At 39.9% G+C, this 21,021-nt stretch overlaps 1 protein-coding gene across 2 annotated transcripts in view; it reads right to left on the bottom strand.

The window, feature by feature from the left end:
• Positions 1-21,021, bottom strand: part of SNTG1 (syntrophin gamma 1) — a 202,667-nt gene that overhangs the window by 161,973 nt on the left and 19,673 nt on the right. For both annotated transcript variants that reach the window (XM_060128054.1, XM_060128055.1), the window contains exon 3: positions 11,648-11,704. In XM_060128054.1, coding sequence (XP_059984037.1) covers positions 11,648-11,704 — 57 coding nt within the window. The remainder of the gene's footprint in view (positions 1-11,647; positions 11,705-21,021) is intronic.

Here is a 21,021-nt window from a genome sequence, read left to right as displayed (position 1 = left end):
AAAGCACAGGACTGGGACTGAGGGTGCAGTACAAAAGGAGTGCTTTGCTAGCACAGTAAACCTGGAGCAGAATCCAAGCCCTTCATGTTTACCAGTCAGGGTCCCAAGTTCCCAACCCCTGCATTCTGTTTTATCTTTCCCCCTTATACTTATTAGCTTCTTGCCTACTACAATCTCACACCTTTCCTACATACATTATGTGTTTTCTTTCTCCTAACCACAAAGCAAGTTCCACAAGCACAACACATTTATTTATTTATTTATTTTGGTTATTTGTTTCCTGCATTGATGTAATGTCAGTGCCTGGAATAATGATTCTTTTTTAAGCTTTGAAATGTTTGTTGAGTGAATGAATAAATGAAGTCTAAAACTTTTCCAGACCTAAAATTGTTCATTCTTTTTTTTTTAAACAATGTTTTAAAGATTTTTTTGATGTGGACCATTTTTAAAGTCTTTATTGGATTTGTTACAATACTGCTTCTGTTTTGTGTTTTGTGCTTTGGGCCCCGAGGCATGTGGGATCTTAGCTCCCTGACTAGGGATTGAACCCACACCCCCTGCATTGGAAGGCAAATCTTAACCACTGGACCACCAGGGAAGTCCTGTAAAATTGTTCATTCTTTAAAGTACTTTTCAGAGGGAGACCTTCAAGACCACAGAGGAGTAAGACGTGGAGATCACCTTCCTCCCCACAAATACATCAAAAATACATCTACATGTGGAACAACTCCTACAGAACACCTACTGAATGCTGGCAGAAGACCTCAGACTTCCCAAAAGGCAAGAAACTCCCCACATACCTGGGGAGGGCAAAAGAAAAAAGAAAAAACAGAGACAAAAGAATAGGGACGGGACCTGCACCTCTGGGAGGGTGCCGTGAAGGAGGAAAAGGTTTCCACACACTAGAAGCCCCTCCACTGGTGGAGACTGCGGGTGGCAGAGGGGGGACCTTCGGAGCCGCAGAGGAAAGCGCAGCAGCAGGGGCGCGGAGGGCAAAGTGGAGAGATGCCCGCACAGAGGATCAGTGCCGACCGGCACTCACCAGCCCGAGAGGCCTGTCTGCTCACCCGCCGGGGCGGGCGGGGCTGGGAGCTGAGGCTCGGGCTTCGGTCGGATCCCAGGGAGAGGACTGGGGTTGGCGGCGTGAACACAGCCTGCAAGGGATTAGTGCACCACAGCTAGCCGGGAGGGAGTCTGGGGAAAAGCCTGGACCTGCCGAAGAGGCAAGAGACCATTGTTTTGGGGTGCGCAGGGAGAGGGGATTCAGAGCACCACCTAAACGAGCTCCAGAGATGGGCGCGAGCCACGGCTAACAGCGCGGACCCCAGAGACGGGCATGAGACGCTAAGGCTGCTGCTGCCGCCACCAAGAAGCCTGTGTGCGAGCACAGGTCACTGTCCACACCCCCCTTCCGGGGAGCCTGTGCAGGCCGCCACTGCCAGGGTCCCGGGACCCAGGGACAACTTCCCCGGGAGAATGCACGGCGCGCCTCAGGCTGGGGCAACGTCACGCCGGCCTCTGCCGCCGCAGGCCCGCCCCGCACTCTGTGCCCTTCCCTCCCCCCGGCCTGAGTGAGCCAGCGCCCCCGAATCAGCGGCTGCTTCAACCCGGTCCTGTCTGAGCGAAGAACAGACGCCCTCCGGCGACCTACACGCAGAGGCGGGTCCAAATCCAAAGCTGAGCCCCGGGAGCTGTGCGAACGAAGAAGAGAAAGGGAAATCCCTCCCAGCAGCCTCAGGAGCAGCGGATTAAATTCTACAATCAACTTGATGTACCTGCATATGTTGAATACCTGAATAGACAGCGAATCAGCCCAAACTGAGGAGGTGGACTTTGGGAGCAACTGTAGACTTGGGGTTTTCTTTTTGCATCTGATTTGTTTCTGGGTTTATGTTTATCTTAGTTTAGTATTTACAGCTTCTTATCATTGGTAGATTTCTTTATTGATTTGGCTGCTCTCTTCCTTTTATATTTTTTTTTTTCAGTTTTCACTTTTTGTGAGTGTGTCTGTGTGTATGCTTCTTTCTGTGATTTTGTCTGTATAGCTTTGCTTTTACCTTTGTCCTAGGGTTCTGTTTGATTTTTTTTAATATAGTTTTTAGTGCTTGTTATCATTGGTGGATTTTTGTTTTGGTTTGGTTGCTCTCTTCTTTCTTTCTTTTATTACTTTTTAATTTTAAATAATTAAAAAAATTATTTTAATAACTTTATTTCTTTTTATTTTATTTTTTCCTTTCTCTCTCTCTTCCTTCCTCTCTCTCTCTCTCTCTCTCTCTCTCTCTCTCTCTCTCTCTTTCTCTCTTTCTTTCTTTCTTTTTTTTCTCCCTTTTCTTCTGAGCCACGTGGCTGACAGGGTCTTGGTGCTACGGCCGGGTCTCAGGCCTGTGCCTCTGAGATGGGAGAGTCGAGTTCAGGACATTGGTCCACCAGAGACCTCCCAGCTCCACAAAATAAAAATGGCGAAAGCTCTCCTAGAGATCTCCATCCCAATGCTAAGACCCAGTTCCATTCAACAACCAGCAAGGTACAGTGCTGGACACCCTGTGCCAAACAACCGACAAGACAGGAACACAACCCGTCCCATTAGCAGAGAGGCTGCTTAAAATCATAATAAGGTCACAGACACCCCAAAACACACCAGCAGATGTGGTCCTGCCCACCAGAAAGACAAGATCCAGCCTCATCCACCAGAACACAGGCATGAATCCCCTCCACCAGGAGCCTACACAACCCACTGAACCAACCTTAGCCACTGGAGGCAGACACCAAAAACAAAGGGAACTACGGACCTGCGGCCTGTGAAAAGGAAACCCCAAACTCAGTAAATTCAGCAAAATAAAAAGACAGAGAAACACACAGCAGATGAAAGAGCAAGGTAAACACCCACCAGACCAAACAAATGAAGAGGAAATAGGCAGTCTACCTGAAAAAGAATTCAGAGTAATGATAGTGAAGATAATCCAAAACCTTGGAAACAGAATGGAGAAAATACAAAAAACATTTAACAAGGACCTAGAAGAACAAAAAAGCAAACAAACAATGATGAACAACACAATAAATGAAATTAAAAATTCCCTAGAAGGAATCAATAGCAGAATAACTGAGGCAGAAAAACGGATAAGTGACCTGGAAGATAAAATAGTGGGAATAACTACCGTAGAGAAGAATAAAGAAAAAAGAATGAAAAGAATTGAGGACAGTCTCAGAGACCCCTGGGACAACATTAAACCCACCAACATTTGAATTATAGTGTTCCCAGAAGAAGAAGAGAAAAAGAAAGGGACTGAGAAAATATTTGAAGAGATTATAGTTGAAAACTTCCCTAATATGGGAAAGGAAATAGTCAAGTCCAGGAAGCACAGAGAATCCCATCCAGGATAAATCCAAGGAGAAACACACCAAGACACATATTAATCAAACTATCAAAAATTAAATACAAACAAAAAATATTAAAAGCAGCAAGGGAAAAACAACAAATAACATACAAGGGAATCCACATAAGGTTAAGAGCTGATCTTTCAGCAGAAACTCTGCAAGCCAGAAGGGAGTGGCAAGACATATTTAAAGTGATGAAAGGGAAAATACCTACAACCAAGATTACTCTACCCAGCAAGGATCTCATTCAGATTAGATGGAGAAATTAAAACCTTTACAGATAAGCAAAGGCTAAGAGAATTCAGCACCACCAAACCAGCTTTACAACAAATGCTATAGGAACTTCTCTAGCAGGAAACACAAGAGAAAGAAAAGACCTACAATAACAAACCCATAACAATGAAGAAGATGGTAATAGGAACATACATATCGATAGTTACCTTAAATGTAAATTGATTAAGTGCTCCCTTCAAAAGACATAGATTGGCTGAATGGATACAAAAACAAGAACCATATATATGCTGTCTACAAGAGACCCACCTCAGACCTAGGGACACATACAGAGTGAAAGTGAGGGGATGGAAAAAGATATTCCATGCAAATGGAAATCAAAAGAAAGCTGGAGTAGGAATTCTCATATCAGACAAAATAGACTTTAAAATAAAGACTATTACAAGAGACAAAGAAGGACACTACATAATGATCAAGGGATCAATTCAAGAAGAAGATATAACAATTGTAAATATTTAGGCACCCAACATAGGAGCATCTCAATACATAAGGCAAATGCTAACAGCCATAAAAGGGGAAATAGACAGTAACACAGTCATAGTAGGGGACTTTAACACCCCACTTTCACCAATGGACAGATCATCCAAAATGAAAATTAATAAGGAAACACAAGATTTAAATGATACATTAAACAAGATGGACTTAATTGATATTTATAGGACATCCTATCCAAAAAAAACAGAATACACTTTCTTCTCAAGTGCTCCTGGAACATTCTCCAGGACAGATCATATCTCAGGTCACAAATCAAGCCTTGGTAAATTTAAGACAACTGAAATCATATCAAGTATATTTTCAGACCACAACACTATGAGACCAGATATCAATTACAGTAAAAAATACAAACAACACATGGAGGCTAAACAATACGTTACTAAATAACCAACAGATCACTGATGAAATCAAAGACGAAATCAAAAAATACCTAGAAACAAATGACAATGAAAACACGATGACCCAAAACCTATGGGATGCAGCAAAAGCAGTTCTAAGATGGAAGTTTATAGCAACACAATCCTACCTCAAGAAACAAGAAACATCTCAGATAAACAACCTAACCTTACACCTAAAGCAATTAGAGAAAGAATAACAAAAAAACCCCCAAAGTTAGCAGAAGGAAAGGAATCATAAAGATCAGATCAGAAATAAATGAGAAAGAAATGAAGGAAACGATAGCAAAGATCAATAAAACTAAAAGCTAGTTCTTTGAGAAGATAAACAAAATTGATAAACCATTAGCCAGACTCATCAAGAAAAAAAGGGAGAAGACTCAAATCAATAGAATAGAAATGAAAAGAGAGAAGTAACAACTGACACTGCAGAAATACAAAGGATCATGAGAGATTACTACAAGCAACTATATGCCAATAAAATGGACAACCTGGAAGAAATGGACACATTCTTAGAAAAGCACAACCTTTCGAGACTGAACCAGGAAGAAATAGAAAATTTAAACTGACCAATCACAAGCACTGAAATTGAGACTATGATTAAAAATCTTCCAACAAACAAAAGCCCAGGACCAGATGGCTTCACAGGCAAATTCTATCAAACATTTAGAGAAGAGCTAACACCTATCCTTCTCAAACTCTTCTCAAATATAGCAGAGGGAGGAACACTCCCAAACTCATTCTATGAGGCCACCAACACCCTGATACCAAAACCAGACAAAGATGTCACAAAGAAAGAAAACTACAGGCCAATATCACTGAGCAACATAGATGCAAAAATCCTCAACAAAATACTAGCAAACAGAATAAAACAGCGCATTAAAAGGCTCATGATCTTAAGGAGAAACTAAGACGGTGAACAATGAAATCTAACGTGTACGGTTGCAGATAGTTTCTAGAGATCCTTGGAAACTGGGAAAAAAATTAAGAATACATCTCCATTTCTTAGAATAAGATGCTGGCTAGCTAATATAAATCAAGCACTGATGAAGTTTTACGTGATAGAAAGAGAAAACAAACTCATCCAGATATTATGGTTCAGATATTTGGGGGCAGAGAAGAACGCTGTTTATGTCACTCCAGGTTGGTGGTTGTTACCAGAGCATTTTCCTTTAACTGATTTTGCTTCTCACAGTTTTCTGTCCTTGCACTACTGAATTTAAAGATTTTCTCAGTGTTCATATTTTTAATGCAGGTGACCATGGTGGGACGGTGGGAAACCTCTCCTCAGGGTTGGTCTAGAGATATCGATTTTCTGAGAGTCAACTCAGCAATCCCATTCTTCCCTCAACTCCTGAGACTTATAAATTTCTTTTAATAATAAGATACAACTAGCCCCTATTTTATCAACATTTTCCTTTTATATGTAAAATTTCTCCTGAAATTTGAATGGTTTGAGTCCAAAGGTATTTTTTTTAACTTTATTTCTTCAATCAGACATTTGGAGCTCTGAGAGAATTTTTAAGCTAGTTTAAGGAGATCACTTCATTAATTGATTAAGAGAGCTAACTTTAAGACAAAACTCAGGGGATAAAATTGGAACATAAAACCACAGTGCCTTCATTTATTGAATAAAATGTGAGAGCAGTCCAGCTCTATTAAAGTAAATTAGATTTAGCTCTGAACCTAATTGGGGATATTCCAAGTTTTCCAGACAGAAATCAAATAATGTGACTCACCCCGTTCAAGATAGGTGACAGGCTTCATGTTACACGCAGAATAAAAGCCAAGTCCCTTAGCATCCCCTGTTATGTGCCCTCAGCATCCCCTGAAGCTTTATCCTGGACCCCCGTCATTCTGACAAGGACATCTACATATACGGTCCCCTCTGCCTGGGGAGCGGTTTACCTTTACTTGTAACCTCGTATACACTCTGGCCACATCCAGGAGTTCAGCCTAAGGGCTCCTTCCTCAGCTTCTCCTTACCTGCAGTGATTACTTCTATAGCACCGGATCATGGCTGGGGCTTACGTTTCTCTACATGACACTCTGGTCAATGTCTGCTTTCCCTCTAGCATGTAAAGGGCCTGACGTCAGGGCAGGTTTCCTTTACCATCTTCTCCTTGACCTATCCTGAGGCCCGTCAGGGTGTATGGCTTGAGGCCATGGTTTAGAGAATAAATGAATTACTTGAGCTCTGTTGATCCAGGGTAAAATGAGATTAGAAAAAGTGAGGTGACATTCTAGAGTGCATCCCAGAAAATATTAAAACACACACCATTCAGTTTTGAGATAGCCTTTCTACAAAGCATAATTAATTTTATAGCTAGATAGGAACAAGGATATAAAGTCCCATCTAAAGCATTTTGTGCATGACTCTATCCAATGATTTTGCCAGTACGACTCTGAAATTCCACTAAATCAAACCCAGAATGTTTTTATAATGCTGGGAATCTTGCCAAATAAATCCTTTCAATTCAATATTTTCATTACAATCAATCAATCATATTCTGGGCTTTGGAAAGAAAAGGATACACAGACCCCAACATTACATATCCATTTAGAGAATGGAAAATACTTACGAACAGATAATAACAGACAGTAATTAAGGTTTAGAGCCCAGTCAACAGGTGTGGGAGAGGCACCTAAAGGAATATCATCCGAAAGAACATGGACAAATACCCTTGTACATTTGAATGCCACGCTTATCTGCCAAAATCACTCAGTCTAGCTCTGGCGAGATTACTGGCTTTCCCAGTAAGTCATGATTGCCTTCAAATGGAAATCCAAAGTAGGGAATTCTATAGAGGCGGAAAGTAGACGGCTGGTTGCTCAGACCTGAGCCGGGGATGGGGTATAGAAGGCGGATGCTGACGGTATGGGTTTTCTCCTCAGTGGATGAAAATGTCCTAAAACTGACTGTAGTGATGGGTGCACACATCTGTGAATATAATAAAAATCATTGAACTGTACACTCTAAATGGGTAGATTGTATGGTATGTGAATTACATCTCAAGAAGCTATTTAAGTTAAAAAATCATCCTTCAAATGATAATTCATCAGTGGTTTTACCTGATTCTTGGAACTAATGCACACTCTTCTAGCTAAGCTTTATTACCTGCTTATTACCCTCCTATTTCTGTGGTGCAAAGGTATGTACCCTGTACATACCTTTGGGGGAAACAGAAGAATCAGACTCAAATAATGAGAACAGGGCAGAATGAGGAAATGAATGCAAATGTGCCTGTGCTTGTAGCAACACTTGATATTTAAAGACTTTTGCCCTGAAATCACTAATAAATGAAAATACAGACATTTATGACAACTGCTATGAAGATGTATATGTTTGTTTGGTAAATATGATATAATTAATACCCAACCCCTGATATTAAGAAATTGTTTGCTTGATGCTGGACATTTCAATCCATTTATTTCAGTTTCAAATAAACCAGAATGTGAATACCTTAGAGAGGAAACATTATTTGTGTTTCCAAATAGAGAGCGTAGAGATAATTTAGTGCAGGCTTGACAGCTATAGAGCGTATTTATTGGGAATAAGGACTCTGTCATCAGCTTTGATGGGGGTTGCGGCCCAGCTCTGCCGCTTACAACAAACAGGTAAATTACTTAACCTCTTAATACTTAACCACTGTCTGTAGCGGCCCAGCAACAGTTACCCACTTTCTGGACACTAAAGACCAGAGGAAACAATAGAAAGTATTTAGCTCAGAATCTGCACTTCAAGAGCAGTTAATAAATATTAGCAACTATTGTTTATAAATGATAAGATTTTAATGGAAATAGTACTTATACTTTCACTTTGATTGCTGCAAAGTTAAAGATTCCAGATGGAAATCACCTTTGATCACAAACATTTCCCTGATGGACGTGGATAACTTATTGTTTAGGGAAGAAAAGCTGAGTCTTTTGAAAAATACTCCACAAAACATTTTTCTAGTAATAATATTCAAAACACTCTTTCTCTAAAAGGTAATTCTTTTAATGACAAGGACCGGAGGTATGATTTAATAATATGCGAATGGATGGTATTGCATTTTAAGAGACACAGAAGAAAAATTAAAGTCTCACGGAGTCAAGATGGCAGCTTACTTTAAGGTGATTACATGGTAATTCTTACAAGAAGAATGGGGCAAAAATGCAAGACTATTAGATCTCTTGATGAGAAACTTTGGTGATTACTGGGGGTGTACTGTGGAGACCATTAATTTATATTTAGAAATGGTAAGTATCTGGATGGCTCAGACAAGCGGACCAGAAAATACAACGGGAATACTGATGCGCGTAGAGCAGAGCCAGAGGCCACGCGCAGATCAAGGTGAAGAGGGCATTCCTGCAGGTGGATGCAGGAGGATATAAACCGGGTGGATGCAGGAGGATATAAACCAGGTGGATGCAGGAGGATATAAACCAGGTGGATGCAGGAGCCTGAGCGCTTCTAGGAGCAGCTTCAGTCTGAGGACACAGAAAAACAGTTGATCATAAGTGGAAAGTTTAGTGATTCTTTTGTCCAGCTTTTGGAGAATGTTTTTTTTGAAATCTAAAAATGTAATTAGAAGAGCTTGGTGTTTTAATGAGATGCAAACAAAAACAAAAACTAATACAAGGGGAAAAATACCCAAGTTTGTGATTTCTGAGGGATGTTTGAATCAAGGAAGACTGAGTAATGGTAACAGCCACGAAGCATCCCAAACAATTGTCAGAAAAGATCCAAAGTTACAGCAGATACGGGAATGGCTCTAAAAAGCAGTACGAGACTAAAAATGGTGTAAAGGGGAAGGATTCCTGGAAGACTGAGAAAGGAGTGAGCACACTGCACACACCCCAGAAGCCACTCACGGCCGAGTGTCAGGTCAGCAGGGAGGGCCGGAGTTCCTCTCTGCTCTTTTCTGAGGTCATGGACGGGGCTGGGTCCTGGACAGGGCTGGTCATGGATGGGGCTGGGGATGCACTGTGACTCAGAGACACAGGCGGGACCAGGTGGACATGTGTGCATGCCATGCCTCTAGATCCCACCTCACTGCACCCCAGGGCCAGTCACTAGATTTGCTAAATCGATAGATAAATAAATGGTCAGCATCAAAATATGAATTTTGCATTTAGGCTAGAACACTTTCTTAAACTGTTGCTTATGTATATTTTAATTCTCAGATCTAAAGAAAATAGTGCAAATGGATAAACACAGTTCATCCAATTTACATATGACAGGGTAAAGGGAAAAAGGATTGGTATAAAATATTGCTATTTAAAATAAATAAATGAATGATAAACAAATAATCACATGTTGAAATATGTTAACGGAATGAAAGATAGTTTAAAAATAGAAAAGCAAAGGTCAGAGGTAAGTAGTGAGAAACCTAAAATGGAAAACCCTAAAAGGAAAGTCTTCAGGCTGAATGGATAATATTCTAAATAAAAATATTGATGTTTTTATTTCTGGTTGGTTTGTGTGTCATAAGAATTATAAAATAATTTCTTTTTTTGTCAAACCTCTTAACATATGGCCCCCATCACAATTCAAATATTACTTCTGTGGCCAGTATTTTGAATGGAAAATATATACTTATTTGATTTAAAAAATAACTCTATTTATTACATGTATAAGAGTTTTGTTTGGGTTGAAATAATGTAAATATTAAACAAAAGTGATTTATTTGGCAAAATTCTTAATGTTTAAAAACTGTCTAGGTTAAAATGTGGCATTTCAGTAAAAATAAGTAACATCGTATTATTGAGTTTCACTCTAAATGGAAATAGAACAGAAAGAAAAGAACATTTCCATCCTGCACAAAATTCATATGGCTCCACTCCCAGAAAGAGAGTCAGTGCTTATGTCAAATGAAAGCAGCTCTCGTGAATGGATTTTATTCACACTCAGCTCCTGTTCTCTCTTCATGGACATTTACTATCTTCAGTGGTACCTTTAAATCCTTCATGGCAATCTCAATAAATATGGAAAAAAAACAAAAACAAGAAAACTTGTTTCTTGGTTTATTCCCACAACATCATTTCCACATCCTGTAATTTGTCCTACATATCTCCTTGGCCTTAGTTGATGACAGACAGAGTGAAAGAAAAAATAAACCTTAAAACTAACATTTTATATAGTAAATACTCTCATCACTTGACAAAGACCATGCCAGTCAACACTGGTCAGTTTTCTGAATCATTTTCGTAATGTCAACTAGAGATGACAGTCACCAAATTTAGAGTTCCACTTTCCAAGTGTATGTACCTCAAGCTGTGTTAAAATTTCATGAAATGTACACCTGAGATGTATGATTTTCACCCTACACAGGCAAAATGCCTAACCCAACAACCAAGATAAAGTTAAATTTCATTGATCTCTGCAGAGATACAGGTTTCTAAAGGGCATTTAAAATCATTGAGTTAATTTTTTCAATATTTATATAACTTTCTGTACTTTTTTTAAAATTTATATTTTGTTTCATTGATGATACATTGCAGGTGTGGTACATCTTTAATAGTCAGTGATATATAGAAAGAAAAGCCCTTTGAAATGTAATAATAACTAGAAAAGAACAGATATGGTCTGTTTTTAGAAGAATTGAGGTGCTAAAACTTTAAATGTATCCTATATACTTGGCATTGGAACATGAGATTTTACTGATTTCTTAAATAAAAAAAGAAAACTGCACAAAAGAAAAAGATGACTAGAACAGAACTAATACTTAACTTACTATCAGACCTTATATGAACCTAAAACCTGTTCGGCTCCTTTCACTGACAGACCAGTATTTCCCGCTCTGGCTGGTTAAAAGATATGCACACCGCAAGGCCATATTTGATATTTTAGATGAAACCAGATAAAGAAAAGTAATGGGTTATATTCAATTCCAGGTAAGGTAAATTTCCCAAATACTTCTCTCAAATCTCTTAATCAAAAGGTGGCCAAGATTTTGAGAGCCTGCTTAATTTCCTCTCAGTCCAAATATTGAGGAGTTTGCTATAGCCATTCTCGTCTACTTATCAATCTGCAGAAAGTTAAAGTTCACAGAAACGCGGGCGTTACGGCACAGACTTTGTAAGGATAGACAGGAGAGACGGGCTACCTTTATGCTTAATCCAAATCCTCCTACAGTTTGTCTTCTAATGGTCACCGTTCTTTCCTGAAAGACAGATTTTAAAAGTGGTTAGTGTTGCCTGCTACTGTACCTACACACCATTTTCCTCCTCTCGGTTTTGTGGACATTTTGTGACAGCATAAAGGCCCCAAACTTTGCAATAAATGGAGTATTTTGGAATTTTTAAATCGAAGGCTATTTGTCAAGATAAAAGGGACTGCAGTTTATTAAACTGCTAAATTCTCAAGTTAACTTCTTTCAATGATTTTTTGGACATAGTTTGGAATCTGAACTTTAAAACCTCTTCTCATTCTCACATTATGTATTCTTGTTGTTGAAAAATAATTCAGCATCACATGGTAAATATTATCTTTGCCAACCAAGGTCATATCTCCATTACTACCAGTCATGTGGTTTGTGGAGACTTGAGTGCTGGGCTGGAAGACTGCCATGTTTCAGCACATAAATGGTCCATGTGTACGTCTGGGGTTGGAACTCTAAATAAACCAGGTTCACAATGATTGCTTGTTTGAAAGAAGAATGCATTTTACAGTTAACTGATACTTATAATAAAATTATCAGTTTTCAAAAGCAGTTCTCTTTTGCCTTCCACAATGGAACCAATCATTCAACCACTGGCATATGAAATTTAAAAATCACAAAGAGCCACATTTGGACAAATCCTTTAGTTTCCAATAAAAAAAATCAATATTACTTTTTTGTGGTGATCATCTCTACATAATGCATATCTCCTGGCATGCTGAAGGGCTGAGAGCTTTTATTTAGAACCTTCTCCATTTATTTATAACCTTCCCATCTTCTTGAACCTTCCCCTACCTAGAAAGGTTTAGACTCCACCCTTCTTCCCTGGTACCTGGAATAGATATTTGTTTTCTGGTCCTTGTGGCTCCACAAAGGCTCAGTTTATTTGGCTACATTATCTACTCCCCTACTTAATAGTCACCTGAGGTATTCCATCTGTGGTAGTTTAAAAAATACATTCTAAACCAATTTTAAGTACAACCGGAAAATACATTTAATAAAATTATTTCTTATATATCTTTATATAGAATTCTTTCTGAAGAAAGAAAAGTTACTCCGCACATTTAGATATCTAATTAATATTTATCCACATCCTATTCCAACAGCTATATCACAGAGGAGCTCAAAGACTGGGAGACTCAGCGGGATAAGTTGATTACATGGTCATCTTCAGTCTTATCAAACAGACAGGTGAGCTGCTTTCCCACTGCCTATCAAACTAAAGTTCTTAGACGGCACAGCTATTTTCTTAATTCTTTTCTGTAAGGAATAAATACTTGATTCCTTAAAATAGTATCAAATCCAAGGGTACAGTTAGCTCAGAAAACCCACATCAACTGTCTCAAAATAAAGATTTCAACCTGTCAAAGCAAATGCATTTTTAATAGCAAATGGTATCACCTCAAGTTTCTAGAACATCTTCCATAGCAATCATTAGCCGCAAGGGCAATTTGGTGAGTAAACTCTCCTGAGCAGCAGAGTGCGCGCTGAAGCCCTGCTTTTTTTCTGAAGGAACGGCAAGCATGCAGGTTATTAAAGGTCTATGCAGTGCCTCGCGCTGAAGCCCTGCTTTTTTTCTGAAGGAACGGCAAGCATGCAGGTTATTAAAGGTCTATGCAGTGCCTTTATTCATTCTGTACAAGACTGCCTTCTAATCTTTGGTGGAGAATATTCAGCACATGTTCCAAATTGGATACAAAATTGCTGATGCAGAGAAGAGTTTGACTAAAGAGTCAGCAGAACCTGTGGAAAAGCTCAGAAGCAGCACTTATTTTCATGTTTCTTAAACACACGGGTACACACGCACGCTCTTGCAAACGCACGCTCTTGCAAACGCAGACAGCACCTCTAGACGCTACTGCTTCATTAGCTGACTCGTAAGGAAGTGGGGAGACACGGGCAGGACCAATTACTTCGCGTTTTAAAGCCAAAATTTTAAATTGGTGCCTGCAGGTAGCAGGAGGCATGGAAAGGCACAGCCCCGTTCAGACGGTACCTGCTGACACCCTCCTGCTCATCTGTATGTCGTGTCAGCTGTGCCCTCCAGCCCCTCCCCACCTGCCCCAAAAATCAGAGGAAAGAAAGGGATGTTAATGAATTGTTTCAGCTGCTCACCTCATAAATCAGAGGGTATCTGGAAGCTGCTCGGGAGCTGTATTTAGTTAACACAGTGTGAGTTTCATAAAGACGTTGCCTAGCAACAAGACCCCATCCTTTGGGAAACCAAGTATAATTGGTTATTTTATTTCTTTTCTTTTTTTTTTTTTTTTTTTTTTTTGCGGTATGCGGGCCTCTCACTGCTGTGACCTCTCCCGTTGCGGAGCACAGGCTCCAGACGCGCAGGCTCAGCGGCCATGGCTCACGGGCCCAGCCGCTCCGCGGCATGTGGGATCTTCCCAGATCGGGGCACGAACCCACGTCCCCTGCATCAGCAGGCGGACTCTCAACCACTGCGCCACCAGGGAAGCCCTATTTTATTTCTTAAAACACAATTGAGACGTGCTCCCACACACTCATATATACGACAAGCCTTCATTTATTCTTCCTATTCCTTACAAAATGAAAGGATGGAGCCCAAGAGTGGTATCAGCCCGTATGAAGTTGTGCCACACACCTAAATTCATTCATGTTATGGACAACATGTTGAAGCGCTTACCTTGCGTTATATAAAAACATAATTATTATCACCCCTGCCCTCTGGAGTATTATATTTGACATACTCTCTGTGTTTACTGTCTGAACTACATGGGAACCAACATACACATGTTACCAAACAGAACACATTGCTCTTATATATCCCAGGAATGGACGTTTTTGAGACACACAGTGAAAAAGGGGAGGGAGTGGTGAGAATAAGGCAGAAACTAGAGAGATTGCAATGAAGAACTGTACTGACTCTGTGCGCTGGGAACAAAGAAGATGCATAGGAAAGGAGAGAGGAAAAGTCATGAGCTCTTTTCGACAATTCAGGAAGAGTAACTAAACCTCAAAAAGGAATAAGAATAAAACGGTAGCTTCTAATTACCAAAAATCTAAATACTATGTGCCCTTATATATACAGTGGAATATTACTCAGCCATAAAATGAAACGAAATTGAGTTATTTGTAGTGAGGTGGATGGACCTAGAGTCTGTCATACAGAGTGAAGTAAGTCAGAAAGAGAAAAACAAATACCGTGTGCTAACACATATATATGGAGTCTAAAAAAAAAAAAAACCGTACTGATGAACCTAGTTGCAGGGCAGGAATAAAGATGTAGTTATAGAGAATGGACTTGAGGACACAGGGTAAGAGGGGGAAGCTGGGTTGAAGTGAGAGTAGCACCGGCATATATACACTACCGAAGGTAAAATAATCGGCTGGTGGGAAGCATCCACATAGCACAGGGAGACCAGCTCTGTGCCTTGTGACCACCTAGAGGGGTGGGACAGGGAGGGTGGGAGGGAGACGCAGGAGGGAGGGGATATGGGGATATATGTACGCATATGGCTGATTCACTTTGTTGTGCAATAGAAACTAACACAGTGTTGTGAAGCAATTATACTCCAATAAAGATCTATTAAAAATAAATAAATAAATAAATACGATGTGCCCTTACGGGTTTCACAGCACTCGTGATTGTTTATTAAAATACACCGTGACCTTGACTGTTTCTTCCCTCTAGTTTTCTGAGTTCTGAACCTATGTCTTGTTCACAGTTGTCCTTAGAATTTAGCATCAGGCCTAAATCAAAGTTAGATAATCATCTGCTAAATGAATAAAGAGGTTTTTTCCCCAAACATTTTCATTTCAAACATGTAATCATCACAACATTCCACCTGCGTAGGCAATATTTTCCCAATTAAGAGTGAAAAAACTAAAATGCAAATGAATTACAGTCCCTTGGCCAAGATCCAAATCATGATCGACATGAAAGTGTCTCTGATGCCCACCACCTTTTCCATCACACAGGCCCAATACAAGATGGAGAAATAGATGAAAGAAGCAAAGATACTGAAAACTAGGGAGCAGAAAGGGACGGCGTCGTCAGAAACAACGCTCTTCCTCTGAGACTGGGAATGAGGCGAGCACAACCCCCACCTAGCACTACCGACCTTCAGCTTGTGCTTGAAGTTACAGTTACAGCGCAGCAGAGCAGCGATAGGGGATGAAAGCCCTGCGGGCTAGAGAGGGAGAACGGAAACTGCCTTTGTTCTTTGTCTATGTAGAAAAATCCAAAGAACCAACAAAAATCCCATGGAACTAATACGCAATTACAGCAAGGTCGTAGGAGACACAGTTAATATACAAAAGTCAACTGCTTCCCTGTATATCAGCCATGAGAATTGGAACTGAAATTAAAATCACAGTACCATTTACAATAGCCCATTAAAAAGGGAATACTTTGGTATAAATCTAACAAGTAACGTTTTCTATGTGGAAAACTATAAAGTGCTGAGGAAAGAAATCAAAGATGATCAAGATAAACAAGGAGAGAGATTTTATATTCATGGATTAGAAGACTCAATATTTTCAAGATATCGATTCCTCCTAACTTGATCTATGGAATCAGTACAATCCCAATAAAAATCCCAGCAAGCTCTTTGTGGGTATGAAGAGGCTGCGTCTCAGACTTCTATGGAGAGAACCCATAACGGCCAACACGAAGCTGACGCAGAAGGACCAAACCCGAGGACGTGGGGTCCCTGATTCAGGACTTGCTATAAAGCTACAGGAATCAAGACAGCGCAATTTTTTTGAAGACTAAACATATAGATCACTGGAACAGAACAGCAAGCCCAAAAATAGAGCCAAGAAAAAAGACAGAGTCAATCTGATCTTGACAAAGGAACAAAGGCAATTCAATGGAGAAAAGGATAGTCTTTCAATAACCCCCCCCAAAAAAAAAAAAAGAAAGGAATCCAAATATGAATGTTATCCTTTCACAAAAGTTAACACAGACTGAATCACAGACCTAAACATAATCACAGTCTTATATAAAGATTCTAGGAGAAAACCTGTATGACTCTGGGTTTGGCAATGAGCTTTTAAAAGGAACACCAAAAGCATGGTCCATAAAAGAAAAAATTTGATGTTAGGAAATATTAAAATTGAAAACTTCTGCTTTGCAGAAGATACTGTTAGGAGGATGAAAAAAAAGTCACAGATTGGAAGAAAATATTTGCAAAATATCTATCTGATAGGGATTTGTTTCCAAAATATGCAAAGAACCCAACACTCAGCAAGAAAACAACCAACCTAATTTTAAAAATGCCAAAATATTTGAGCAAACACCTCATCAAAGAATATACAGATAGCAAGAAAGCTCTTGAAAAGGTACTCTACAAAATTTATTAGTGGATTGCAGGTTAAAAAATGAGATAATATTACACACCTTTTAAAATGGCTAAAACCCAAAACGTTGACAATATCAAATGCTGGGGAGGATTCTCATCACTAAGAATTCTCATTCCTTACTGGTGGGAATTCAAAAAGAGAGTTTGGGGGTCTCTTACAAAGCTAACACAGTGCAGGAATTGCACTCCTAGGTATTTACTCAACTAATTTAAAAATTTATGTTTACGCAAAAGCTGCAGGCAAATGTTTATAGCGGCTTTATTCATAACTGCCAAAAACTGAAGTGACCAAGATGCTGTTTATTCATAGAATGAACAATAAATACACAAACGAACAAATAAATAGAAATGATCTATCCAGCTCCAAAAAGACATGGAGAAAACTCAAATGGATATCACTAAGCAAAAGAAGCCAGTCTGAAAAGGATATATACTCTGATCCCATCTGTAAGACGTTCTGAAAAGGCAAAACTAAAGGACAGTGAAATGACTAGTGGCTGCCAGGAGTTCGGGCAGAGGGAAGAGGTTGAATGGATGAAGCACAGGGATTTATAGGGCGAGGAGACCATTCTTTATGATACAGTAATAATGGACACGTGACATTGTGCATTTGTCAAACCCCATAGAACTTCGGAGAAAAAGCAGTCCACCTTCACATATGCGCGTTAGGAAGCTAGGGGGCCCAAAGCGAAGTGTGACAAGTAATCTAACCGCATTACAGGTATGCATCAGCCCCTTACCGAGAGGGGTGGGCAAACGCGCTGCCTGAGCGACTTTGGAAACGAGTGGCGTCTGAGAGACACAGGCTACGGGCTGAGACCCTCCTTGATGAAGCTGTCCCACGTGAGGGTGTAGTGACGATCCTGACACTGCTATGCATGCATACTGAAATTAAACAAGCACCTGGCGGGGGGGGGGGACCAGCTTCTCACTGTGGGGTGGGAATTTACAGACACAAGCAGGGGGACAGCTAGAACAGTCCATGGGCAAGGAAGACAGCGGGGAGGTATCAGTATGAACCCATGTTTAGCTTAATATAGACAGAGGTGGTTACATATAGAAATACTCATAGATAAGTGAATCTACAAAGGTTATTGTCCGTCTTTTTAAAAATGGCTCTTCAGGGCTATAATTCATGTACCTTAACACCAGCTACTTAAAGTGTACAATTTAGATGCTTTTAGTAGTTTCACAGTTATGCAGCCATCATCACAATCAATTTTAGAACATTTGTATTCAATATTCCAGAATGTACCTAGAACCCCTCACTCCTGATCCCCCCCATTCTAACCTTAGGCATTTAATCTATGTTCTATCTCTATGGGTTTGCCTATTACGGACATTTCACATAAATGAAATTATACAGTATGTAGTCCTTTGTGTCTGTCTTCTAACTACGATGTTTTTAAGGTTCATCCATGTTGTAGCATGTATCAATACTTCATTTCTTAAACTGTCAGATAACATTCCACTGTATGGGTATACCACACTTTATCCCTCCCTCCACATTTAGGGTGTTTATAGGATTTGGCTACTAAGAATCATGCTGCTATGAACATCTGTGGACAAGTTTTTGCGTGGACATGCGTGATCGTTTTTCCCGAGTATATACCAAAGAGTGAAAACTGGGACTGCCAGGCTGTTCCAGTGAAGCTGGACATTCTACATTCTCACCAGCATTGTCCGAGGACCCCAGCTTCTCCGCATCTTCAGGACCACTTGTTCTTATCTGTCTTTTTGATTATAAACATCCTAGTGGCTATAAAGTGTACCTCACTGTGGTCTTGGTATACATTTCCTTGATGGCTAATGGCGTTGAGCATTTCTTCATTTCCTTATTGGCCAATTATACATCTTCTTAGTAATAAAAACATCTATGCAAATCCTTTGCTCATTTTTTATTGCCCATTTTATTAATGAGTCATAAGTTTCCGACTGATTCTTGAAAGATATTTTTGGCATATATAGAAATCTGGGTTGATAGTTCTTTCTCTTCGGCAGTTGAAAAATACCATGCCACTTCCTTCCAGTTTCCATTGTTTCTGGGGAAAACGCTACTATCATTTGAATGGTTTTTCCCCTATTCCTAAAGTATTATTGTGTCTTGCTGCTTTTAAGTTTTTTCTTTGTCTTTAGTTTTCAGGATTTGACTATGATGTGTCTTAACACAGGTTTCTTGGGTTTATCCTTTTGAGATCTGCCCCCCTTCTTTAGGTTTATGTCAGTTGCAAACTTTGGGGAGTTTTCAGGCATTATTTCTTCAAGCACTGTTTGAGCTCTGACCTCCTTCTCTTTTCCTGGGACTCTGATGATATAAACGCTGGATCTTTCATTATAGTCTCATGGGTCCCTTATTTTTTTCAGACCAGTTTTTCTCTTTAGTTCAGAAAGGGTAATTTTTATTGTTCTGTCTTCAAGTTAATTGGTTCTTTCCTCTGTCCTCTCCATGCTGCTCTTGAGCCCATCCACTGAGTTTTTATTTCAGTTGGATTTTCAGTTCTACAATTTCCAGTTGCTTTTTGCTGAGACTTTCTCTTTTCTCATTTGTTTCAATCCTGTTTGTAACAGACCCGAAACCATTTTATGACAGCTACTTCCCAATCCTTGTTAGATAATTGTAACATCTGTGACATTGCAAGGTTGGCATCTGTTGATTGTCTTTTCTTATTCGAGGTGAGAATTTCCTTGTTACTCCTGGTCATAGGTGGGAAAGTTCCAGCTGCTCCTGGCCTCCGCTGACAAGAGCCTGGGTGGGAAGTGCAGGGCTGCCTGGTCACTGCTCCCTGAGAGGCCTCCACCGCGGTTTCATCATCAACGTGCTACAGTAAATCCTGACTTTCCACGAGGCCTCCTCCGGTACTTCTCCAGGGCAGGGTGGAAGAAACAACATATTTTTCAACAGCAGATTTCTCTATCTGTGGTACAAAACAACTGATGAAGTCAGTTCCAAGGGAGAAAAATAATAAATATACCAATGACAAAAATGACAGTTTTGACCAAAACTTTCACTATTTAATCTATTATGTTAAACATGTAGGATAGTATTTACATAAATAATATAGGCCTTATTTTTACATTATTGTCTATTTCATTTCACCTAGTTTTTATGAGTCTTCATTTCCAGAACAATGCAAATTTTAGTCTATCAATCTACGTTTAATTTCATTGAAGTATTACAAATTTAATTAAAATAATTTATATGAAGCAATATAACCTTCATAAACCTATAAACTTTAGAATATCCTTAGGCTCCTTTTCACTAATACCATATTAAAAGCACTTTGGAGGGGCTTCGCTGGTTGGCACAGTGGTTGAGAGTCCGCCTGCCGATGTAGGGGACACAGGTTCATGCCCCGGTCCGGGAAGATCCCACATGCCGCGAAGCGGCTGGGCCTGTGAGCCATGGCCGCTGAGCCTGCGCGTCTGGAGCCTGTGCTCCGCGACGGGAGAGGCCGCAACAGTGAGAGGCCCGCGTATCGCAAAAAAAAAAGCACTTTTGTTTGAAGCAATAATAATGAAACTCCTTTGCATCTAAAAAGGACTGACTCCCAGAATGATTCTTTTGAGGTGAGAAGTTTTGTTTCCTAATATTATACAGAAAGATTACTTATCCAGTTTAAATTGCTCATCCAGGATAATCATTAGAGGCAAAGTGAATTAGAGAAAGGGACAAATATTCAGATCAGCGGTCCATCAGTTATTTTAGGAAACAACCATGACCCCACGTTAGGTTATAGAACCGAGAGGAATACAAGTTAGAAATGGTTAGAAAGCAGAAAGTGGGAAGAAGGGACCCAGGCTTTATTTTTCACTTCTACAATCTTCTACGGTAATGTGGTCACATTCAATGCTGTCACAGCCAATTCTGTAAATTAGATGTTCTCTCCTTCTCACTCACAGGAACCGAGATTCAGAGAAGGAAGTTAACTCACACAGGGTCACAAAGCTAGCAAATGGCCAGGCTGAGATGGCAAGCCAGGTCTG

This window comes from Lagenorhynchus albirostris, chromosome 17 (genome assembly GCF_949774975.1).
Source record: "Lagenorhynchus albirostris chromosome 17, mLagAlb1.1, whole genome shotgun sequence".
Taxonomy (NCBI): domain Eukaryota; kingdom Metazoa; phylum Chordata; class Mammalia; order Artiodactyla; family Delphinidae; genus Lagenorhynchus; species Lagenorhynchus albirostris.
The sequence above is the reverse complement of the archived record's forward strand: the minus strand, read 5'-3'. Positions and strand labels throughout refer to the sequence as shown.